At 39.1% G+C, this 25618-nt stretch overlaps 1 protein-coding gene across 4 annotated transcripts in view; it reads left to right on the top strand.

The window, feature by feature from the left end:
- Tmem71 (transmembrane protein 71) overlaps positions 1-25618 on the top strand; it is a 46197-nt gene extending 20579 nt beyond the window's left edge. For 2 of the 4 annotated variants that reach the window (XM_039079928.2, XM_039079927.2), the window contains 6 exons: positions 31-179; positions 9029-9217; positions 13153-13228; positions 18765-18826; positions 18928-18988; positions 24111-25618. In XM_039079928.2, the coding sequence (XP_038935856.1) occupies positions 31-179; positions 9029-9217; positions 13153-13228; positions 18765-18826; positions 18928-18988; positions 24111-24126 (553 nt within the window). In that variant the 3' untranslated portion in view covers positions 24127-25618. Of the gene's footprint in view, positions 1-30; positions 180-9028; positions 9218-13152; positions 13229-13672; positions 13716-18764; positions 18827-18927; positions 18989-24110 lie in introns of those variants that run through there. The other 2 variants (XR_010053047.1, NM_001271215.1) reach the window with 2 other exon arrangements.

Raw genomic sequence — 25618 nt, 5'->3', positions numbered from 1 at the left:
TGCTCATCATGCTGCTTTCATCCTTCCCAGAATATTTAGAAAGAAAAGGAGAACCCACCGTTCTCTTTCTTCAGTCTTGGACCCCCGCGCCTCGAAGTCTTGGCTGCATGCAAGTATCTTTGGAGATGTTGGTTCACTCCCAAGTGAGGATCTCTGGCTGGAGGGAATCAGGAGCCTTGGTAGGTCCCACTGCAATGAAAACGGTGACCTTTGCTACTTCATTCCACGATGAGATGCCATTTCCGAATGGCAATCATATAGTACTGGCCTCAGATGAGCCACAGTTCAGAGATGAGTAATATTTTGATGGAGAGGGTGAAGCCAGGGATTAAAATTTCATTGACATATTTCTGCACTTCCTGTTACTGAAACACAAAGGTCTTCATGTTGTCCAAAAAAATTGAGAGTTTAAATATCTCATTATCAGAATGTTGATAATACTCAAAAATTATTGGCCCATTTCCAATATGGTTTTTGATGAAATAGAAGTGGGGAAGTAATAATGGGGGCAAACTTATAAGACGTGTATCAGAAACTGTGTTCTGCAATCAGGATTTGAATCTCAGTTTGGACATTCTGGGAGTAACTTCATTAAGACTCAATTGCTTTAGTTTTAAAACAAGATATAAGCATGCATATGCATATACATATCTGTGTTCGGCTGAAATAGATGATACATACATATAGAAATAACATAGCTAATATAGATATATGCTTATGCATTCCTGCATTCAAATGTATGTATATAAATGTAATGATAGAAACTCTAAGCCCATTCTTTTGTTATCCATTCATCAAATCCTTGAATCCATGCTCTATGGAAACAACTGAGCTAAGCACTTTTTCTGAGCTTAGTAAGACACAACCCTAATGGGAAAGTTCTTAGATAGGAAGAGAAATAAGTTTCCAAATAGCTACAGTATAATGCCTTAACTGCCATAGCAGGGTTAGGAACATGGAGAGAATGGAGGAGAGAAAGTTAATACATAAACCAGAAAGGTGGTATGAGCTCACCCTAGATAACGCCAGAAGGGTTTCAGATATAATAACATCAGAAATGAGTGACTCATTAGGTGGATGGGAGCTTAAATGACATTTCTGCCTTTTCTATGCTGCCTTACAATTATTGGGATTCTAGACTTTTCAAGATATTTATTATGGTTAGTCATTCCTTCCTATCACATATAAATTTATTTAGCTTTCTTCTGCTTCTTAGACCTGGCTTAAACTTTTAGTAACCAGTAAAAAAAAATGAGAATGAAGAGTCCAGAACAAAAAGAATGTTAAATGTGACATCAAACAGCTAAACTCAAAATGAGCCCCATCTGAGCATGGTTCCCTGTACAATTGTTGTTGTCTAAATCCCATGTCTCTGGTCCTGTCTTCAAGTTCATTTTCTTCCCTCTCCCTTACATGCATTTGACTCTGATAATTCAGATACATCTTTGTTTGTAAGAATGGGTCATTCCAATGAGTGGTCTCAGGTTGAGATCTCTACAAGAATGTACTCCTTTATTTTAAAGACTCTCTCTCTCTCTCTCTCTCTCTCTCTCTCTCTCTCTCTCTCTCTCTCTGTGTGTGTTTGTGTGTGTGTGTGTGTGTGTGTGTGTGTGTGTAGGTGCATATAACACTAGACTCATTTTAAAAGAAGAAAATGTCAAACGAAGTGTCCTCATAATAAGAACAAATGATTAATGGAACCAAATGCATTCTAGTTCCTGCCAAAAATAAGGAAATCTAAGCAGGACACAGACAGGAGGCTGACATAGGGGTTGGACCAGAAACAACAGATGGTGAAGGGCTGAAGAATCTTCTGTGCTTTTTTGAGGAGACAGAGTTTATCTAGTGATTCATGGGCATTTTGAAGCATCTGAAGCAGGATGAGGACATATCAGATTTAGATTTTCAATGTTAGCTTTCCAGTAGTATGCTAGGGAAGATTACACCAGAGAGTAGCTGGTATGAGCGCAGAAGTAAAGAAAAGCATCAAGCATTCCAAGAAAGGACGGAACAAATAGAAGGAAGGTAATTTGTTTTTTATGTAGAATTGACAATTTTGTGAGAGAGTGAATGAGGTTGTGAGGAAGTGGGAGAAGTTTAACAAATGGATGTGTTTTGTTTGGTAGACTGTGGGAAATATTTTGCCCATACCAGCTCTGGAACCTAGGAAATCAGAAGACCAAAAGAGCCTTTCTTTTGGGCTAAATGTCCCTGAATTCATGTCCTGGAGCTGCCTTTTCCTATTTGAGTGTTCTTGTGAACATCAATTAAATTTTCTTATCTTCCATTTTTTATTAATATAAGGGCAAAGAACATAGCAGGTAGGGTTGCTGTGAAGATGAAATGCAGTAGTTCATTAAATGTGCTAATGTTGAATCAATGGATTGGTGTTCTATTCAACACATTCACTCTACAGAGATTTATTTTCATATTTTTATTATGTATTGTTGTACTCTCCAAAGCTATGGCACACTGGAGCTAGTATTAAAACCTGGTTGTGTACTGTGAACCATCTCTCCAGCCCCTACTTTGCCAATGAACATGCTCAATATTTAGAAGTCTTACATGAATTTTTGCATTTACTTTCTCTTTGTGACTATAAATGAGACAAAGTTTTCTTTGAAATAAAGGCCTAAAAGAGGCAATTTGAAAAAAAATTGTAAGTGATGAAGAGAAGCTGATTTCTATAAGATGACAAGAACATGAAAATTGTGTCTGGTAACTATAACTAGTGTCTTGGTTACTTTTCTTGTTTGGTGGCAGAATACCAGACCAAAAGCAACTTAGAGGAGGAAGGGCTTACTTGGCTCACAGTTTTAAGGTATACAGTCCAGCACTGCAGGGAAGATCTGATGGCAGGAGAGAGGAGCAGCTGGTCACATTGTGTCTATGAGTCCAGACATAGAGAGAAAGTAGGAGGTTGATATAAATCCCTGACACCTCCTTGGATGATGACCTGTTTCCTCCAGCAACAGTCTACCTCCAAACCACTCCAATGACCTTTCCAAAACCAGTTGAAGACCAACACATGAGCTCATGGAAGACATTTCAAACTTAAACTGAAAACACTAAGGAATGGTTTTTACAAAGACCATTTTCACACATTTGGAAATAGGCATCTGCCTTCCATAGCTGGTTCTTCCAAATATGCCCAAACAACTTGAAAGCAGTTGGACCACACTCATGCCGCACATTCATGAGGTATCTGATTAAAATTCTCATGGTTGTCAAATATCTTCTAAATATAAATTAAACCACCCATTCCAAAAAATCAGTAATTAGTCAACCTGGGTGCATACAAGAGCTGGGAAGTTCTCATTTCTGCTGTTAGCTGTAATCATATTTCCTCAGACATCTAGTTTTCCGGTTTTACCGAAGGCCTCTTGATTTATCAGCAATTTGTTCTTCTCTGGAAATATGGCCTAGTTAGAAGACTCCAGAAGAATTCAAAATTAAATTGTTTTGCTATTTTCTCTCTGTGCAATGGCTGTAATCAAACACTATTTCCCCTGATTTTTCTCATGCTTCATTTTTTTTTTCAGACTAAAGGATATTTTGCCGACTTGGTTTGTCCTCATCTAACCTCTTCTCCAGCTGCAGGAGACACCTTTCCTCATTAGTTGCAATTCATTTTTTAGTTGTTGGCATTTTTTTGCAGTTCCTAAGGGCCACCTCTTCCCCAGCCCCCGCCAAACTGCAATTTGGAATGTGTTCCTAGAGCTGTGAGTAACCCTGAAAGAGAATAGAGAATTCTCACAAGGATAATTGAATGGAACAGGATCTTCCCTTAGCCCTTCATGCTTTCAAGTATAATACAACTAAAATTATTTGCTGAAATATTTAGCATGGTAGGAGTCATTCATTTATTATTAAACTTATCAAAGGATGAAAATCAGCCATACAAAACATGTCTGTTTAGAAACATGTCTCCTTGGTCATTTGGGGTATTAAGAAGTTTTATGGTTTCTCTGTGGTTTAACTCCATCATTTAAAAGTTCTGTGCAGGATTTCCAGGATGACAGATAAGAGCCCTTTGTTCAATTTCCAGCACTAATTCTCTAAGTTAGGGCAGATAGTCCTGGGAAACAGCACAGGGAAATTTTTCCTGTTGCCACAGATCCTGCCTCGTGTCCTAGGATCATAGAATAGTGTTTTAGGAATGTGCAATTAGCCGGGAATATCCTAGATACATTCTCACCTCCATATTAATATGGTCATCTGGTTTTCTCTGTGTTCTTAACAGCTTTACCGAGGTATAATTGATACACAAAGAAGTACACATTTAATGTGCATAGCTTAATGAGTTAGAGATATGCAAACACCTGTTACTTATCACCATAATTAGTATAAAGGACATACCAAACAGTGTGTTTGTGTGTAGGTGTAGGTGTGTTTTAAGAACATGTAACATAATCTATCTTTTAAAAACAAATATCATATTGTTAACTATAGGCACTAGACTGTGCTACACATACCCTTAAAATGTACCCATTTATTGTAACGGAAATGGTATACTCTGAACGTTCTTCATCACCTCCTAATCACTGAAGCCTTGGTAACCACTATTGCATTGTCTGCTTCTCTAAGTTTATCTATCTAGATCCTTACAGAAGTGGACTGACTTATTTATCTTAGCCAAAGGTCATGCGGGTCCTTCCAGTTTGTTGCAAGCAGCAGGACTGTCTTCCTTATTTAAGGGTGAATACACCCTACTGCATACACTTACTGCATTTTACTTATATATTCACCTATGGACTCCTCTAAAATCTGCATTTTGACTATTGTGAGCAGTGCTATGGTGAGCATGCTCCAGAATAAGCTCTACTGTGTGGTCCTTACTAGTTACCTACCACTTTCCTTTTCTATGGCAACCAGCAATGATGCTTCCTTAGACTTTTTTGGCGATGTCCAGATGCTATGGGAGAATGGGAGAAAGAAATATGTATGTATGGCAGCGACTCCCCTCTCCAAAAGCCTCAGCTCACTGGCTCAGTATCTAAGTTGTGTCACAGACAGAGTGATATTACCCAATTTAAATACCACCTAATTTAAAACATTGTTATAGGAGGACCCCAAGAGTCTATTGGTATTCCTGAATCGCTGTCTTTTCTTCGGTAAGGACTCATGAGCTTCCAGGGCTCATTGCTTAGAGTATTTTAGTCACAAGGATCATGTTACATTCATTCTGAATATTCATTAATGACTCCAAACTCCTCACAGAGTAATCTTAGATCCTGAGTGTGATAGGAAGCGTTGAACCTGGACTCAGTCCAGTCAGAATCATCTTGTGGTACTTCCCCAGGTTCATTCTTCCATCCAGCCCTGTAGAACTTGCTCACTGAGAGCCTACCATATTATCTCTCAGACTCATGTCTGGCCTTTGCCCCCCCCCCACCCTTTTCCTCTGACCTTCCCTCTGTGCACCTACTCTATTATCTTCCTACTGTCTCCTGATAGAGTTTATACTGATCCTCCAGGTTTCTGGTCCAGTCCTGCCTCTCCTGTGAAGTCTTCCTGTATTCCTCAAGGGATACTCCAAAGTCCTTTTCCAGACTTTCACGGTAATATGACTTGGCTCCTCTAGTTCCTTGAACAGAACAATCCATACAAGGTATATAAGAAATGTACTTAACAGATAAACAGACCTTCTTGCTATGTGTCCATGAAGTACCTGTCTATTCTATTTTTGCTGCAGTTTCTGAGATCCTTTGGCCTGGGGGCTTCCCTGAGGTGTCATGGTAGCCTGCCTTGCTTCAGTACTTCTGCCCACCTGGCATCTTTCCTCAATCACCTTATGTTCTGGGCATCCCCTGACACCAGTGGAAACAGAGGAAGAAGCCTTTCTGATTGTTTACAAGGACTGGCCATCTTCCTATTGTTCTGCTTGAGGTACCCACTGCCTGGAAACAATAGTATTCCCTACCACATTCTCTTTTTCTCTGCTTTTTTTAGTTCTTGTTCTCTCTAAAAAAAACTTTAGGGTCTTAGCTATTCCTCACCGCACTTCAGTTGTGCCCTTTCTGGAGACCCTGTCACTATACATGTCAGCTGTATAAGGTGTAGGTGGCAAAAGTTATATTTTTTCCCCACAGTGAATTCAGGGGGATTTAAAATATGTGATAAGTCTTGAGCCTAGAAGAATCTATGGAAAGAACAAAAATTCTTCCATGGAATTCTCTAGATGTCCAATTCAAAGGAGGAAATTGTCCTAACTTACTTTGTGCGAAATGATGGAATAAAGATAAATACTTTGTTTCTGATTATTAACATCACCTTTTACAAAAATTTCTAATTAGATAATGAGTCCCCCAAATGCCAGACCAGCTTGTTAAAGCTAAAATCCAAGCAGGGATTGCATGAATCTTTGGAGCATATTTTACAGAGGTTCTCCATCTTTCATAGCCATATTTGTTTTCCTTTCCCATGTGAGATGATATCTCTGTGCGCTTTGTGGTATAGGGTTGTGAACATCAATCTGGGCATTCTCTGAAGGAAATCATGTAGTTTGCACTGAGTGATGTTGCACGTAGCCTTTATACTGGCTCCTGGCAGTATCAAGGGCCAGTACTGATGGGACAAATATTAACTCTTTGGATTAGTACAAATTATAACTTGAAATCCACTTTTAAAACACTAAGGAGATAGTTTCCTTCCATTCACTGACTACTGGACCTGGACTACCAAATCTCTCTCTCCCCTCCCAACCTCCCCCGCCTCTCTCTTCATGAGGGAATATGGACTATTGCATCTCTGCAGGGACTTGCTTCTAATTTTCGGTTCCCTTTAAGAATAAAGGGTCCTTCCCCATTCTCTATAGAACTCTCGGAACTGCAGCCCTTTAATTATGACTTGTGAGTCCCAACTTTCCACCCCCACCCCCCATTCAGCCAGCCTCAGCTATTGTTGAGGGTTATGAGTGCTCTCAGCTTGCCTGCTGTGAATGACCCTTTCTTTTGAGTTTAATTAAGCATGCAGCTTTAAAAGAGTGTGTGTTGGATGTGTGCCATCTTTTAAGTCAGCCCAGGAAATACCTGTATTCCATGCAGGACTTCTGCCTGATCTTTGTGAATGTCTTCATCCCCAAACCATTGTGTTCCTCATTGTTTCAAATTCTCACCTAAGGACAAGGTAGAGAAACTAAGGTGATGGTGGATATCATCAAAGACAGAGACTTGAGAAATCCTAGGATATTCAAGCCAGATGAACCAAATCAGTGGGTTCTGTTTAGTCAAAGTGTGGTACTTCCTATGTAATTGAAAGTCATTGTTACTTATTGCATTCATCCTTTCCAGCAGTTTAGGATCTTTTAACCTTAGATTCAGCACAAAGGTCAACAACCCAGAATCATCCCATGGTGACTTTATGTTGAAGGCACCTGTTGATTCTAGGCGTTGTCATAGCATGTTTCAAACTTTGTGTTGCATGGATTTGAGATTAAACCTGACTGTCATTCAGAAGCATTGGTAGGCTAATTCCAGAGTAAGTAAAATGTATTTGTAATGAACCATTATAAGGGAATGCATTAGAAACTATTTGCACCAAGCATTCTGTTTGAATGATAAAACCAAGCAAGTATTTGCTATTCAAGATTTCATTCAGTGTTTCAATGCGGTTTATAGAGAGTAGGTTTCTATAGTGACACCTATCATAATATATTCTAATATTCTGCTCCTACCTGAATATAAACCTCACAAAACAAAAGGTGACACTTGTCTACTCCACTATTGCTTCTCAACAGGAACATTCAATAGATGCCAAATGAGTGAACGAGCAAATTAGAAGTAGGAGTAATCTCTGCTATAAAGTTTGATGTTCTAAAAATGTAAGCCTCATATGCTCTCCCATATCCTTCAAATAAATCCATTTATCTTCTAACATTACTTGGAGATTGAAAATGCGATAACCCATGTCCTTGCCTACATGATGTTAAGGCACCTTTCATGATTTCTTCAAGGATCACCTGGACTTTACTATATGTCAAACTGTACATTGTTTTATCCAGATGAAATTCCACATGAATATGTACATGGAGACATTCTTACTAAGGAACAGTCCATCATCTGTAAATGGAGCCCCTACACTTCCAATGGGAAGTCAATGCTTTCTGTGTTTTCTTTTCCTCCAACTTGTTGTAAAACTATATTTTCCTTGAACTCTACTAGGTCACTTTATTGTAACTACACTATAGTTGGATTCCTTTACCAAACTCTCATTCTTCTCATCTTTGTTTATTTGGTTCTGAAGATATATGTCTTTTATACCTCAAAGGATGAGGACAGATTAAAACACTACCAGGCAGGCTCCTACTATCCCCCTCCACTAGTGCAATAGGCAATGTTGCTATTGTTCTGATTATTGGGAACAGTACCAGGGCAGCTCTGCTGGTTAGTTTCTATTGTCAACTTGACATAACCTAGATCCACTCAAGAGAGAGGATCTCAGTGAGGCATTGCCCAGATCAGGTGGGGCATGTCTATGTGCAATTATCTTGCTTGACAATTGATTCCGTCCACTATGGGAGGCATTAGTGCTTGGCCTAGGGCCCCTGAGCAGCATCAGAATGAAAGAAGATGACTGAGCAGAAGCAAGCTCAGTTGGGAGCACTTGTTTCTCTCTAATCTTGAGTGGGAATATACTGTGACTAGCTGCTTGAGTTATTGCCTTGACTTAAAATGATGGACTATAACTTGGAACTTTAAGCCAAATAAACACTATTTTCCTTCTGCCAAATTGCTTTTGTTCAGGGTGATTCATCATAGAGACAGAAATAAAAAGTACAACAGCATCATTGGATATATGTATATACACACAGATTAGATAGATAGATAGATAGATAGATAGATAGATAGATAGATAGATAGATAGATAGATAGGAACAGACAGAACCCTCCACAGACTCACACACAGAAAGAAACAGAAAAAGACACACACACACACACACACACAGAGAGAGAGAGAGAGAGAGAGAGAGAGAGAGAGAGAGAGAGAGAGAGAGAGAGATAAAGATATTGAACTTTTGCTTTTCCAGGAAGTGATCTAGACTGTTCTTCTCTGAGTGATGGCTGGGAGTCTCAGAAGCCAATCACAGACACATCAGAATCCTCTTCTACTGGCCACCTCCTGCTTCAGCCTCTCGGAGAAAGCTCCCAGAGTTCCTCTCTTCAGCTTCAGATGAAAACATCAGGACATTTCGAAAAGAACATGTTGGTGCATTCAAGTGAGTCCTTTTAAATCTTTGCCACGCCCAAACAATTCTCTCTTCTTGCCACCTAAGAGTGATGTAGCAATGACTAATGTGTACTTAGGAACTGGTATCAACCTGCTTGAGGAAGGGAGGACCTGGGCTCCTGCTAGTGTCCAGATTATACAGAGGAGGTGACTGCCTTTGAGTATAGTCTTGAAGTCCTCAGCAGCCCTGAGTTTATAGTGTTCTATTTTTCAAGAACCTCGATGCCTGATTAGCATTTAGTTTTGATAAAGCTGAGGGGAAGGATGACAGGTCTCTATCATTTACTTCTTGATTTTTAGCTGTGTGCTTGATGTACTCTAAAAGGAGGAAAATGAAGAAAAAGAAGACAAAAACAAACAACAAAAGCAACAAAACATAATAAACAACCCCCCCCCCCACATTTTTAGTGCTATGCCTCAGGAAGGAAAATACTAGTGAGTTATTCCTATTTCCTAGCATTAATAGTGGAAGAAGCTCACCAATGTGCTGAAGACTCTGGTTTGTCAGCAGCTGATTAATGAAAGACATTTTCATCGTGTCTCACATCCAAGTTGGAGAGCTGAGCTCGTTCTGATAAGCTTGCACAGATTTCACGTTTCAGAGCCCCACCTATAATCTACAGCGCCAGGAGTCACCATAGGAAAACATGTACTAGCAGGTGGCCAAATTCTAAAATTTAATCTTGAATCTGTGCAGAGAGATGATCCTACTCTTTGCGTTACAATGAAAACAACCTACAAGATTGTACAGTGTCCTGTCCACGTGAATATTCAAGAGATTTGAGGTTATCACTGTAGGAGGCTGAGATTGAGTGAAATGACCCTGTCTTTACTTGCCTCTATAAACCAGGAATGGATAGTGTCCCACTGAGCATTCCTCCAAACTCTCACTCATATGCCCTGTATAATATATCCCTGCTGCAGCTGCTCAGCAAGTGCTAAAGGGTCTTTAAGTTCACTGTACAGTTGTTTCAATAACAGAAAAGCTAGCTTTGATTGAGTAGATAACCACCAGGCTATCAATACTTATTGAGTCTCAGCAGCCACCTCAGAAGCCTAACCTTCACTGTTCTGGTTCCCAGAACTCCTCTCTCTTATGTCCATGAGCTGTACCACTGTTGCATGCTTGCCTGCATTTCTCATCATTCTATGAAGGTCCTGGTCATCCTTGAATTCCAAACTGACCGTACAGTGACTGGGCAGAATAAATTCTCTCTGACTCATGATGAATGAACTCATAACTGTTTGAGGTTTTTTACAGATAAGAATACCAACAGTCTACAAATGAAGTAAGCCTTGTCCACTCATTGCAGAGAATATGACCATGAAAATGTGTCCTCTAGTTGGGATGTCTGTCCTATCTGCTGTACTTGGACGGCTCCTACTTTTCTTCAAGGCCCACTCAAAATGAGATTACCACTGATGGACCTCCTGCTTGGTGGCTGGAATAAATTGTTCTTCCATTATTCCAGGGACTTCTGCATGTATAAATTCACTAAAAATATTTATTTTCCTTATCATTGGGATCTGACATGTTTGGGCATCTCCATCATTTCTGTTTCTCCCTGTGGAGGACCTGAATGATCACTCTGTTCCTGGTAACACAGCAGATTTGAATAACATTGGCCTGTATCAATTTGTATCAATTAGGGCTTTTGAGTTCCAGGCCTGAGTTACAGTGATAGAATTTCCTGGCTTATGTAAATAATTTCAAACAGAGAGCTTAGCGTCTTTCTAGTCTTTGCCTCCTTGCCATCTTTTCTGTGTTGGTGCCGTTCCTCTGTGCCCATCTTCCCATGGTGGCTCCTGGAGACTCTTTCAACACATACCCTTCAGATCTCCAGTCCATCAGAAGAGGCTATGTTCATTTAGAGCTATAATATGAAACCTAGAATTGTTACATGTGTTCTGGAAAGATTCCATTTTCATGGCAAAAACAACTACTTTGTTGATAAGTATGTGTGTTTTTAAAAGGTTTTGAATAGGTTAAATGCTGGGATGAAAAATAGAAAAATCCAGCTACTTTACTGTCTAGCAGGAAAAGGAATTCCCATCAAGAATATAGCATTGCCTTCAAAACCAGCAAATAGATGCTCACTGTACTCAGCAGTGTGTACATGCAGACATTTTTGGACATGAGGGTGAGGTGGGTAGGATGGGAAAGAGAGAAAGAAAAAGAAAACTTAAACATTAAAAAATGTTAAAGAAAATAGAAGGTGCTAAAATGGAAGTGGAGAGAGAGAGAGAGAGAGAGAGAGAGAGAGAGAGAGAGAGAGAGAGAGAGAAAAGGAGGGAGAAGTTGGAGGAATCAAAGCCTGGAATTGACATTATGTTACTGATGAGCTAAGTCAAAATAAGTGCCAAGTCAATGGCCACTGAAGAAGCCATGAATATGAATATGAATATGAAGAAGAATATGTTCAAAGTCACAGAACTCATCTCTTGGTTGAATTCAAAGGTACATACATACTTTCACCCTTCAGTGTGCATAGCCAGTGATCTTTGTTGTGTCTCAAGCTGGGTTTATTTTCCCTAATTGCACATGAAATCAGAAGGGATGGAGAATATAAACACACTTTAGATGAATGGTTAACATTCCACTGCACCAGCAATAATTTATTTAATTCACAGTATACATAAATCTTCCTTGCTCTGAGTGACATAATTTACTATTGCTCCAATTTGACTCACCAGACTTCAGGATTCCACCCACACTAGGGGCTCAGTGAGATTTATAGCTAACTCTGTGTTCATTTCCAGCATAAATCACAAAAATAAAAACATTCACAGTATAAAGTCTTTCTGAGTTTTAAACAACTGTTGCAAAATTAAGCTTCTGTAGCATTTAGGGAGAAATCAAGTTGAGATCTAATCATAAATATATTTTTAAATCCTCATGTGTTCATCTTTAAGTCAGCTTTGATTTCTTCGAGGTGATTAGTCTGAAACTCAAGGTCATGATTCTCATGATTCTCCTAATTATAACTACTGGAAGCTTGTATTTCTTTCTTCTATGATTTGACACCATTGAAATAGTTCACTGATTACAGAATTTTGAAAGGATAAATACTTCATAATACATATATTTTTTTCCTCTTGGTCTTTAGAAATTTCCAGTATGCAAAGTTGCAATTGTCTTTTCATGCCTCATTTCAGACAAAACATTATGTCCTGTCTAGATGTGAGTTTTTAAATCTTGGCTCCAGGACCCCATAGCTGTTTGATCTTGAACTATTACATCATGTCTCCCAGTCTTGATGTACTCATTTACAAAACTGAAAATATGCTCCCTACCTTTCATGGTTTGGGGATAATTAAATAAGCTAATGTGTCAAAAGTATTTGTGTGTTAAAAATACTCTGAAAATGTTAGGCATTCTTATTATTGTGGTTCTCACAGTCATAATAATCATCATATATTTAGTATTCTGACTTTAGCATAAATTCTACAAGTGCGTCTTCCAATATCAAAGCAAATAGCAAGTCTGAAACATTTTGAGGTGCATATTTTCTTGTTTCGTTGTGAGAGAGGAAATTTAATTCATTGACTGTAGAGCTTTCTAATCAATGAATCCATAAAATGTTACATGATTTAAAATATTTTTAAAATTTATGCATAGGTGTATATGTCTGCATGAGTTTATTGGTAGCATGTGTATGCAGGAGCTCATGGAGGCCAGAAGAAGGGCATCAGATTCCTTGGAACTAATGTTGTAAGCTACTATGTAGGTACTGGGCATGCTCTTAACCATTGAGCCATTGTTCCAGCCGCACTTGGCATGATTTTTATCTTGTTATTGATGATTGATTGATTGATTGATTAAAATGACATACTTCTGAAAACTATGAAACAGGTTTTGCAGAAATTTGTTTTCCGGGGTTATTTAATTAGCAATGATCTATAATTGATTTCTTTTTCCTTCAGGAGCTGGTTTGATGCATAAGCTCTCCTTTCAGGCAATCCTCCTAGCCATGTGCTTAATCATTTCTGCATGCACAAGGTAATCCTGGTTTTGTTTTCTTACAATAACATTTCAGAATAAATGGGGAGCTGTAGTTGATGGATAATTTTCTTGGCTCTTTCCATAAAACATTTTAGGTAGCTCTATAGCTAAGATTTGTTCATTATCTAGCATGATACTGCTTTTTATTCTTCATGTACCTTCTCTCTCGTCTCCAGTACATACAGAAGCTAACATACATTGCTTAGAAATTGATTTGACCATGTGCTATATTCTGTTTAAGGTGTGATGGCAAAGAGAGCTACAATCCCAGTTTCCATTTCAGTTCATTTCAGAGCACTTGAAGTCCCCACTGAGTCTCTACCTTTCCTATTGTAGCTTGTACCCTACAATACAGAAGAATCAAAAAGATATTCTCTAAATTTTAGAATCTAAATGATAGCAATATTTATCTGGAACTAACAGCATGATGTATGTGAACAGATGAATTGCTTCAGCCATGAGTGGATTAACAGATTGAGAAAAGGTGAGATTTATAGATGGAAAAGTGTATTATAGCAAGAATTTTGAAACAGCAACCTTTGGCCACAGTAATTGATACCAAGGGTGATGTTATATTGAGGTTGCTTTGATATTGGGCTGATGTCCATGTAGAAACACTTTGCATACAAGCTTGTAATGAGCTTGTAGTACTCTGTATTCCCATGCAACATCTTTCTGAATAGTTACTGTCAGTCAATCATATGTAAAGATCCTTTGTTCATACCATCCTGATTTTATTTATTGCCTTACCCTATCAACTTGCACATGATGTTTCTGAGGAGCCAGCCTCGCATGGATACACGGCATTCAGTCTTTACTATAGGTGTGCTAATATCAACCTCCTATCCTACATGTTCTTGGTTTGCCTTCTTGTCCATCTTTTCTCAAAACTCTAGAAAAATGTTCAAGTCCCATCAGTACTAACCCTGTTCATGTCTCAGAGTGTTCGTTCTCTCTCCCTGGCCAAGAATATTTCCCTAAGCTACTAACTTATGACCTTACTTCTTTCTAGACTCTTTTCAACTTCTGTTAGAGAAAACTTCCTTGGCAAGTGTGCACAGAATGACACCACACATCATCACACCCATCATCATACCACTCATCACACATATGCCCTGCTTGATTTTACTTCAGAACACTTTCTACGACTGACCCTTCATGACTGTATGTGCAGTTACCCAAATATTAATCATCTAGCTTTCATTATAAGAATGTGAACAATCTGTTAATGGCACACCTTTGCAAGTAAAAGTGTTTTCAGTACAAGCGTGATGTCTTGAGTTCAATACCTAGAACCCACATTGGAAAAAGAGAGCCTACTCCTGAAAGTTGCTGTGTCACATTCATGTGTACATATACACATGTGTATATACATAGACACAGACATGAATACACACACATGCACACACACACACACACACACACACACATGCATGCACACACAGAGATAAAATTTAAAGTATTTCTTAAAGGACACGAGCAATCCAGAGCTGACATTAATGTATTGCCTTACTTCTGTATCCTCAATGACACAAGTTCATTGATATTTTTGAATGAATGGATGAAATGAAAATGAACAGTGAAGCCTTAAAAGCCTCACAGTCTTTAGCCTCTGGAGGCTATTTACTCTCAATGCCTGCATCTTGAGGTCAAACTCCTCCACATTGCTTGGGAAGGTTGATTTTTCTAACTCCAACTCCTAGATTCTCTCACTTAAGTACAAATTTAGGCCTAGTGAGAGTTGGTATTTTAAAACAAGCCTCCCACTTAATTATAAGGTTTGAGAAACATTTTAGATCACAATAGGACCAAAAGAACAAAAGAAGGAGGCTCTATGGCTAGAAATAGATTGTAACGTTCTTCATTAATACACCAAATTGGATACTGATGATGTGCATTAGTACAATAATGGCTGGAGGAAATTATGAGGAACAATCATAGTCAGCATTCCTTTTACTTAATATATTCCAAACTTCTGAGTTGGTCAGGAAACTCTGTTTCATATATGACAGGATTTCATATGAACATTCCTTTCAGTGAAACCTTTCTCTTAGGCTAGCATATGTAGACACATCCAGCCTTGAGAAGCAGAGCTAAACTCCATATCACTTTTGGGTGAGTCGTATTTTGAAACTGATTTCCAAAGAGCAGATCGAGGAAGTGGGTAGAGATGGTGTTTGTACAATAGAGTGGCACCCCCTTTGGTGAGCATGGTCACTGTCAAAGGTATGAGAGTGATTATGGCCTGTGCCCTTAGAAGATATAGTAAGAATGGCACTTTACCTCTATAGTCTTGAAAACCCTAGTCTATCCATGAGAAAAATAAAGAGAAAATCCAAATGAAGAGCATTCAGCACATTGGAATCTATCTACAAAGAGACTAAGGCCATTGAAGACCTTGTCAGGCCTAAGGCGACATGATGAGTAAGTAGAATGTGTTTTCTAGATGGGATCCTGAAACAGAAAAGGACATTAGGTGAAAACTGAAAAATCCACATTTAAGCATTTACTCATATCCATATATACTCAAGGATTTTTTTTTAATTTTTTTTATTAACTTGAGTATTTCTTATATACATTTCGAGTGTTATTCCCTTTCCCGGTATCTGGGCAAACATACCCGTCCCCCCTCCCCTTCCTTATGGGTGTTCCCCTCCCAACCCTCCCCCCATTGCCGCCCTCCCCCCAACAGTCTAGTTCACTGGGGGTTCAGTCTTAGCAGGACCCAGGGCTTCCCCTTCCACTGGTGCTCTTACTAGGATATTCATTGCTACCTATGAGGTCAGAGTCCAGGGTCAGTCCATGTATAGTCTTTAGGTAGTGGCTTAGTCCCTGGAAGCTCTGGTTGCTTGGCATTGTTGTACATATGGGGTCTCGAGCCCCTTCAAGCTCTTCCAGTTCTTTCTCTGATTCCTTCAACGGGGGTCCTATTCTCAGTTCAGTGGTTTGCTGCTGGCATTCGCCTCTGCATTTGCTGTATTCTGGCTGTGTCTCTCAGGAGCGATCTACATCCGGCTCCTGTCGGTCTGCACTTCTTTGCTTCATCCATCTTGTCTAATTGGGTGGCTGTATATGTATGGGCCACATGTGGGGCAGGCTCTGAATGGGTGTTCCTTCAGTCTCTGTTTTAATCTTTGCCTCTGTCTTCCCTGCCAAGGGTATTCTTGTTCCCCTTTTAAAGAAGGAGTGAAGCATTCACATTTTGATCATCCGTCTTGAGTTTCATTTGTTCTAGGCATCTAGGGTAATTCAAGCATTTGGGCTAATAGCCACTTATCAATGAGTGCATACCATGTATGTCTTTCTGTGATTGGGTTAGCTCACTCAGGATGATATTTTCCAGTTCCAACCATTTGCCTACGAATTTCATAAACTCGTTGTTTTTGATAGCTGAGTAATATTCCATTGTGTAGATGTACCACATTTTCTGTATCCATTCCTCTGTTGAAGGGCATCTGGGTTCTTTCCAGCTTCTGGCTATTATAAATAAGGCTGCAATGAACATAGTGGAGCACGTGTCTTTTTTATATGTTGAGGCATCTTTTGGGTATATGCCTAAGAGAGGTATAGCTGGATCCTCAGGCAGTTCAATGTCCAATTTTCTGAGGATCCTCCAGACTGATTTCCAGAATGGTTTTACCAGTCTGCAATCCCACCAACAATGGAGGAGTGTTCTTTTTTCTCCACATCCTCGCCAGCATCTGTTGTCCCCTGAGTTTTTGATCTTAGCCATTCTCACTGGTGTGAGGTGAAATCTCAGGGTTGTTTTGATTTGCATTTCCCTTATGACTAAAGATGTTGAACATTTCTTTAGGTGTTTCTCAGCCATTCGGCACTCCTCAGCTGTGAATACTTTGTTTAGCTCTGAACCCCATTTTTTAATAGGGTTATTTGTTTCCCTGCGGTCTAACTTCTTGAGTTCTTTGTATATTTTGGATATAAGGCCTCTATCTGTTGTAGGATTGGTAAAGATCTTTTCCCAATCTGTTGGTTGCCATTTTGTCCTAACCACAGTGTCCTTTGCCTTACAGAAGCTTTGCAGTTTTATGAGATCCCATTTGTTGATTCTTGATCTTAGAGCGCAAGCCATTGGTGTTTTGTTTAGGAAATTTTTTCCAGTGCCCATGTGTTCCAGATGCTTCCCTAGTTTTTCTTCTATTAGTTTGAGTGTGTCTGGTTTGATGTGGTGGTCCTTGATCCACTTGGACTTAAGCTTTGTACAGGGTGATAAGCATGGATCGATCTGCATTCTTCTACATGTTGCCCTCCAGTTGAACCAGCACCATTTGCTGAAAATGCTATCTTTTTTCCATTTGATGGTTTTGGCTCCTTTGTCAAAAATCAAGTGACCATAGGTGTGTGGGTTCATTTCTGGGTCTTTATGGCCTGTAAAATATTTATTCTCTGATAATTGCATATCACACATTCTGATCACAATCATTAGCTAGCATTGTCTAATGACAAACGATGGTCTACATTGCTTTTAATACTTATCTTCACATGCATTTTTGCCATTGGCTGAGATGTAGCATGTGTTCATTTGTTTCACCCATTTTGAAGGTTATTTGTTTTATGGTTGTTGGGTTTCATTTTTCAATTATTATACAAAGCAGCAGGTTTCATTGTAGCATTTGCATACACATATGTCATTATACCTTGTCATTTTTCAGGGACCTTATGCTGAGGTTTGTTCATATATAATCTAGGTAGGATTCCTTCAGTGGATTTATGATTGGCAGATATTTTTTATGTAATTGCATTGCCTTTCATCCTCCTAACACCATCCTCCCCAGAGAAAACTTCTTTAATCTTCAGAAAGCTTGATTATTAATCATTTTCTTTCAGAGACTCTACACTTCATACTGTACTTAGCAACTTATGGTCAAATGCGGGTCATACTGTTTTTATCTATGATTTCTTTTGGAAGTTATATACTTCATGGTAGCCTCTGACTCATTTTAACTTTGATGTGTGAGATAAAATATATGTGAGAATTCATTCTCCTGCTTTCAAATAGTTAATTGTTTCAAGACCATTTGTCAGGACTATCTTTCCACTGAGGGGCTTTTACATTCCTGTTAGAAATCAGTTTACAGGGCTGGAGAGAAGGCTCGGCAGTTAAGAATGAATCCTCTTACAGAGGTCCCAAGTTCAAATGCCAGAACCCACCTCAGGTGGCTCATAACAGCCTTTAAGTTCAGCTACAGAGTGATCTAATGCATCAGGCCTCTACTTCTGTGTGTACTGTATTCACATGAATATACTGTCTTTCCTACACAACAGACATATACATAATTTAAAATAAAAATAAATTGTTTTAAAAAATCAAATCTGTTTAACATATACATGTGTTTCTGGTTTAAGATTCTCTAGTCTCTTTTGTTGCCCTATCTGCCTACCTTTTGGCTGATAAACTATGTTTATTTTGGAGGTATATAGTAAATCTTGACATTTGGCGTATATTCTTAGTCTAAAAGAATGTGCTGGGAATGCAGGGTTAATATGCTCAAATGACACAATCTTGTTGTTTCAGATGGTTTGTGGGAGGAGAATTAACCAGCATCTTTACATGTGCTTTGCTGATCACAATAGCTTGTGAGTAACTTTTCGCAGATTGCTCCTCTAATTCTTGGAATTTACGCAAATTATGGTATTTAAAATAAAATGTATGTATATATTTCTTTTTTCTACTCAAGATGTTGTAAAGTCACTGTTTCTCAACCTTGCCAGCTATTTCAAAGCCACCACCTGTGCTAGGTAAGTGCTACCTCTGGTGATAGCACTGTCTGATCAAAGATGACAGATTCTAGTATTTGGTAGGCTTCTGCTAAGTAAGATTTGCTAAGAGCTACATGGAGGAGCAGTTCCAGTCAGCATACGAAGAATATTTTCCTTTACTGCTAAAAGCCTAGTAGAAGTCATAGAATTAGGTTTTATTCTCAAAAAATATAGAATTATATTTTAGGGTCTAAAGACATTGAAAACAATAGGACAATTAGTGTTCTTTTCACTTCTTTTTAGAAGTGCCATTATAAACTCATTGTATCGCACTTTCAAAATGCATTATATTGTGATGTCTTTGTAGGACAGCTTCCCAAAAGCCTGGCAAGCGGTTTGTTGCGAACCATAATTTCTCTCCTCTCCCTAACTCTCCTAATCCTCATTCTAGAGTGCTCTCAGGGTCTGAGAGATGCTCACAGAATTTAAAGCAGGCTTCTCAGTGCCATTTCTTGCAAGACGGTCTGTGTCGATGGCCTTAGCTTCGCTCTGATTGCTGAGACCAGCTCCCGTGGGCTTGGAGATAGAGCATGCCCTGCAGGTGAAACCAGTTTGCTGGCCTTTGCACTTGACTTTGCACATACTTGTTTATGGAATCTTGGTCTCAAATCACTGTGCAGTGAGTAAAGATTTGTTTTGTTTACAACTCTAGGAAGTATGGATTTACTGACATGTTGAGTGACATGTCCCATAATTTCTAGCTATTCAGGTTTCTGAGGACAGTCATTGATCCAGTTTAATGGATAATTTGGTGTTGGGATCACCACCCAAAGTCTTGTTCTTAAGCCATTGTTAGCTCCATTTGTTTAAAATTCCTCTTAAATAGGGGTTGGGGATTTAGCTCAGTGGTAGAGTGCTTGCCTAGCAAGCGCAAGGCCCTGGGTTCGGTCCCCAGCTTCCAAAAAAAAAAAAAAAATAAGAAAAGAAAAGAAAAAATTCCTCTTAAATAATTACCTCCTAGCCATACCCAAATCATTTTAGATCTAAGTGGAGACTCACTGGCTTGCCTTTTCCAGACCTACCTACAGTTTTTCAGAAATAATTAAATATTGTGAATTAATCGTTATTTTAAGTCTCATGTCTCCTCCTTTTCTTCTCTTGGTAAGAAAGAAAAGTATGCTGTTTTATTGTAGAGATCAAATGTAGGCTTTATGCATTTGTAAGCAACTTCTACACAACTGGGATACACTCCAAGCCACCTTCTTGCTCCCTTTATTTTGGTGGCTCTGATATTCATTTCTGTTAGCGTAGAACTGCCTGGTGTCCTCATTCTATTTTCGTGTGTGTGTGTGTGTGTGTGTGTGTGTGTGTGTGTGTGTGTGTGTGTATGTATATTTGTATGCATGTTTGTATCTGTACCCCGCTGAGTTTAAATGAGGATAGGTGAGGGGTTATTTACTGAAGGATAAGTAACTTATCCATTGTGGCTACACCGCTGAGGAAAGTGACACCCTTCCTCTAACCAACATTCATTGTCAATAGTCCCCTCAGGGAAAAGTGTAGCCTCAGGAGCCCTTCTCCCTCCCTTGGTGGAATGTTGATGAACACAGTCTCATACAGGTCTTCTGCAGGCAACCACATCTGCAGTGAGTTCACAAATACATCAGCTGGGGTGCGTCACATCTGTAAGACCCTGATTCTCAGTGCTGTTCCCCACCTCTAGCTCTTACATTCGTTCCACCCTGTCATCCTGTGATGTTCCATGGTAGCTCAGCTTTGTGTGCCAAGATGACACCAAAATAAAGACACAAACAAAGACAATTTTTACCCAAAAGTAATTTTAAGGCCCAAATTTCAGAAGTAATAATAATGTTAAAGCTTGTCAGACAGTGAGGCATATATAAATCGCTCCTGCTTAAAAATTAAATGTACAATTAATTGGAAAAATAAATTCTCATTATCTGTAAAACGTCTGTGGTGAAGGCAAAAGGGAGCACTAAGGCATTAAGGGTAGGGCCTCTAGACACAAAAGTCAAGGAGGAGCTGTCTTTTATCTCAAGCTCCAGGCCTTCTGAATCCTAGCTCCTGAGGATCTTGAGTGCTTATGACCTGTCTGGGTAATAGTTTGCACATCTACTATGATAATCTTGGAAAGAAAAATCCTGTAATGTTTTTCTTACCTTGGAATTTCTTCCTTCCTTCCTACCTTCCTTCCTTCCTTCCTTCCTTCCTTCCTTCCTTCCTTCCTTCCCTTCCCTTCCTTCCTTCCTCCCTTCTTTCTTCCTTCCTTTCCCTTCCCCATTCCCCCTTCCCTCTTCCTTCTCCCTTCCTTCCCCCTTCCTTCCTTCTTCCTCCTCCCTTCCTTCCCTCTTCTGTTTTCCTTCCCCTTTCCTCTTCCTTCCCCCTCCCCCTTCCTTTCCCCTTCCCTTCCTCCTTCCTTCCCCCTCCCCCTTCCTTTCCCCTTCCCTCCCTCCTTCCTTGCCCTTCTCCCTTCCTTTCTCCTTTCCCTCCCCTCTCCCCCTCCCCCTTCCTCCTTCCTCCTTCCCCCTCTCCTTCCTCCTTTGGTTCTTCTTCATCATCTTCTTTATTATCTTCATTTTTTAACAGTCTACTCATTATCCGCATCCAGGTTCACCCTCCCACAGTTCCTGATCCCATTTGTACTTCCCACTGTCTCCAAGAGTATGGCCCTACCCCCTGACTCCACCCCACCTCATCCCACCCCTCCAGACCTCTCTACTCCCTGATGTCTCAAGTCTGTAGAGATTTAGGTATGTCTACTCTCACTGAGCCAGACCAGGCAGTCCTATGCTGTATATGTGTCAAGGGGCTCACACTAGCTAGTGTATGCTGCCTGGTTGGTGGCTCAATCCTGTAACTTTTACCCCTTGATTTGCAGCATTACTTAACCTGACTCCTAACTGTACCAAGTGCAATTTATCTGAACAGTCATTACAGTAATTTTCTTTCATGAGTCTCAAGATCACAAAACTCAGGTGTGTGGCCAGTCTTAATATTTCAGAATTTAATAATAGTCACATACATGCAAAAAGGGTAAAATATATATATATATAGTAAATACAAGTATGGATCTAGTAATTAGGCCAAGTGAACACTAAAAAGGTTGTTTCCCCAGACTGGGAGAGGTATGGGGTGTGGACAGGCAAGCCTTCCTGGAAGAGGCACTATGTGATCTGTCATGGTTACTTTCCCAAGTTAATTTTCAGGTATCTCTCCACTTCTCTGTGCTCTTCCTTTGTCCTTTCATAAAAGCAAACAGATCAAGACTGCATATACATCATCCACTGACATTTTCAGGCACACCGTCATTTATGGTTTATGTACATACTTTGACCTCTCCTTCTCCCTCCCCTCTTTTTCTTGTATTATCTCTCAATTTTCTTATCTCCTTCTTATCAGTTTTTATGTATATACTCTCTTATATGATGATCTGGAAAACAAGAACTGCATCTATCCCAGTACCTTCAAAATAGCAGATATTGGATACATAGTCATCAGCCCAATGATGTTTTCCTCATCATTGCTTGAAGGACGTTTTACAGCAGAGAAGTTCTGCTCCTCTGTATTAGACATATTACAAATCTATCCTTTTTACATAAATGTATCTAAACGATAGTGAGACATATATGTGGTTCTTAAGCTCAAGAGTCAAGAGTCATTCATGTTTATTTACTTTCCCTTGACATAGCATCTTTGTGAACTTCCAGAATAACAATAATAAATATAATTTTATTTTGCAAAAGGAAGGAATGACTCATTAGTCTCTCTTACAGTCAGTGACGAAGGTCTAAGGAACTGGGGGAAATCACTGAGTACATTCAACAGACATCCACACTGAGCCCTCCCACATACATCTTGTACTATGCAGGGATAAACTTGAGTACATGACCTCTTCTTGGCATTTCAGTCTTCTCAAGTCATACCACCTTTTACATCATCGCCTGCCTTCCTCCTTGAATTTAAAGTGTATAGTTGTCAGGGTTGTTCATGAAGGTTATCACAGGTATCCTGTGCCTCCAGTGATTCCTTTTTAGCCCCAGTGTGAATGTTTTGCATACCTATGACAGACATCCTAGTACCAAAGCAGGTAGCAGGTTGTTCTAGTTTGATTTATGTTGCTCTAGTAAAATCTCACATGAAAATTGGAATGGAAATCAATACAGGAGAGAAAAGGGCTTATTTAGCCTAAAGTTTTAGGCTATAGTCTATCACTGAGAGGAAATCAAGACAGGAACTCAAGCAATTAGTCACACTGCATTCACAGTGTAGTGCAAAAAGAACAAATGTATACTTTCTCCTCTTAGCTAGCTTGTCCCGCTCTTTATATAGCCAGGTCTTCCCTGCCTAGGGAATATTGCTGTCCACAGTGGACTGAGTCTTCTCATCTCAATTAACAGTCATGACAATCTTCTACAGACATGATGCTCTAGATAATTTCTTAACTGGGGATCTTTTCTCAAGTCAGTAGTTTGTGTTAAGTTAATAGTTAGAAGTAACCAGAATACATGTGTTCTCTCTACTGCTAGACGGAAACTTTTCCATTCATGCTAAAGATACATGAATTAATTAACTTTAGAGAGTTGAGACATAGAAACTACAATCACATCATCCAGGCTAGAAGTTTTCAACCTTTTAGGAGGCCAAAAGACCACTTCACAACAGATATTTACATTACCATTCATAAAAGTAGCAAAATCACAGTTATGAAGTAGCAATGGAAATAATGTTATGTCTGGAGTCAGCACAATATAAGGAGCTGTGTTAAAGGGTTGCAGCATTAGGAGGGTTGAGAAAGACTACTCTAGGCTCTACTCCTGGCATGATGCTGATAAAACAGTTATAAAACGGTAATTTGCCAATTTCCTTGGTAAACTTTAAAGGTCAAAAGCTGCCTGGCTTCAGAGAAAAGGGCACTGAAAACTGGGGAAATTGGTATAGAGTAAACTTAAATTGAGGCTCCACTCTTCCTAGCTGATATTGTTCAGGTTAGTTTGTGTATGATTAGATAATGCAATTGTGTGTGTGTGTGTGTGTGTGTGTGTGTGTGTGTGTGTGTGTGTGTGTAAGAGAGAGAGAGAGAGAGAGAGAGAGAGAGAGAATTATTCATTTATTCATTTATTTTCTCCTTTCTCTAATCTAGATTTGACAGCACTTGAGGAATACATGTGATGAATGTCCTCCATCTGGGAACAGTAATTTGGAGTCTTCTTGGAATCAACCACTTTATTGAAAGGGAATGGATAACAGAAAAGTTAATGTTGTTTTCTTTTAAAAAAAAAAACTCTAATCTCCACATGTAATAGTAATTGGTTCATGACAATAATATTAATTTTCCTTTCTTTCAAAAACACTGTCAGCTAAAAAGGACAGGACAAGGGAAAATAACAGAGGACAGACCACTTGGAGTAATGCTCCCTGGTTGTCTCTAATACAGTGGACCTCAAACATTTATTTTGAATAGAGAATTCTGTGAGAGGCTCGAACCATGAATATCTCATGTCGCCATCATGCAGCTATGCCTTGCTAACCTACTTTAACTAAACAGCTTATATTATTCATAAAAGACACATAGGAAATAGACACAGTTTGTACATACAATACAATAAATGTATGCATTTGAAAATGTACATTGATTTTGGATGGTGAAAATAGGTGCTATGGTTTGCCTCCAGATGTCTATGTGTTGAAACTTTGATTGTCAGTGTGGCAATGTTAAGAGGTGGTAGACCTTTTAAGAAACAGGGCCAGTGAGATATCCTTACATCTGAGAGAACTTCCCTCAGTATAAATGGTCAGTCCCTCAATCTGTCTCTGGCTTTCTGTCCAGCTATATGATCACTTCCTCCCATATCCACCATGTGACGTGATGCTATCCCTTTTCATCACTCAGTATTCTGCCTTGGATATTTTATTATAGTAACAGGAAATAGGCTAAGAGGAAGGCAGACATTGATGGGAAATGAGCAGGGAGAGCCATTCCTTGGATTATGAATTCTTCTTTTGTACAATTTTCCTTACTAGGTTTTTTGTTTTAATTTCTGGGGAATAATGGTCATCTTTTATTTATGTTGTGATGAAAATATGATAAGTAAAATTTCTTTAAGTTCAAAATGAAGGAAAAATTGGTGTTTTAAAGCACATGAAAAAGGTAAAGCTGTAGAGTGGGCTGAAAGACATTGAGTATTCTTGCCTCTCACCAGGAACTTTCAAATATAGCCTGCTAAGGATGCTCCATGGTAAGAAACGTCTGTATATAAAACTACATACTTTAAAATTAATAACAAATTAATCCCTTTTACATCTACAATGGTTAGCATTCATTGTCAACATGACTATATTTAGTATTACCCATGAGACTCAATTCTAGGTCTGTCTACATAATTGTCTCTAGAAAGGTTGAAGAGAGAAGACTTACCCTGAATTTGGGTACCAATATATCCTGTGAGCAGAATAAAAAGAATAAAAATGTCCTTGACAGAATAAAAAAGAGGAAGGAAATAAGAGAGCTGAGCACCAGCACTCATCTTTCTCTCTCTTTTTTTGACTGTGGACACAATGTGACCATTTATTCAGGTTCTGGCGCCTTGTTTTCTTATCATGGACTGTATCCCCTTAAACCTTGAGTCAAATAAACCTTCCATTCCTTAA

This window comes from Rattus norvegicus, chromosome 7, assembly GCF_036323735.1.
Source record: "Rattus norvegicus strain BN/NHsdMcwi chromosome 7, GRCr8, whole genome shotgun sequence".
Taxonomy (NCBI): Eukaryota; Metazoa; Chordata; class Mammalia; order Rodentia; family Muridae; genus Rattus; species Rattus norvegicus.
This window is presented reverse-complemented; position numbering and strand designations above follow the sequence as displayed.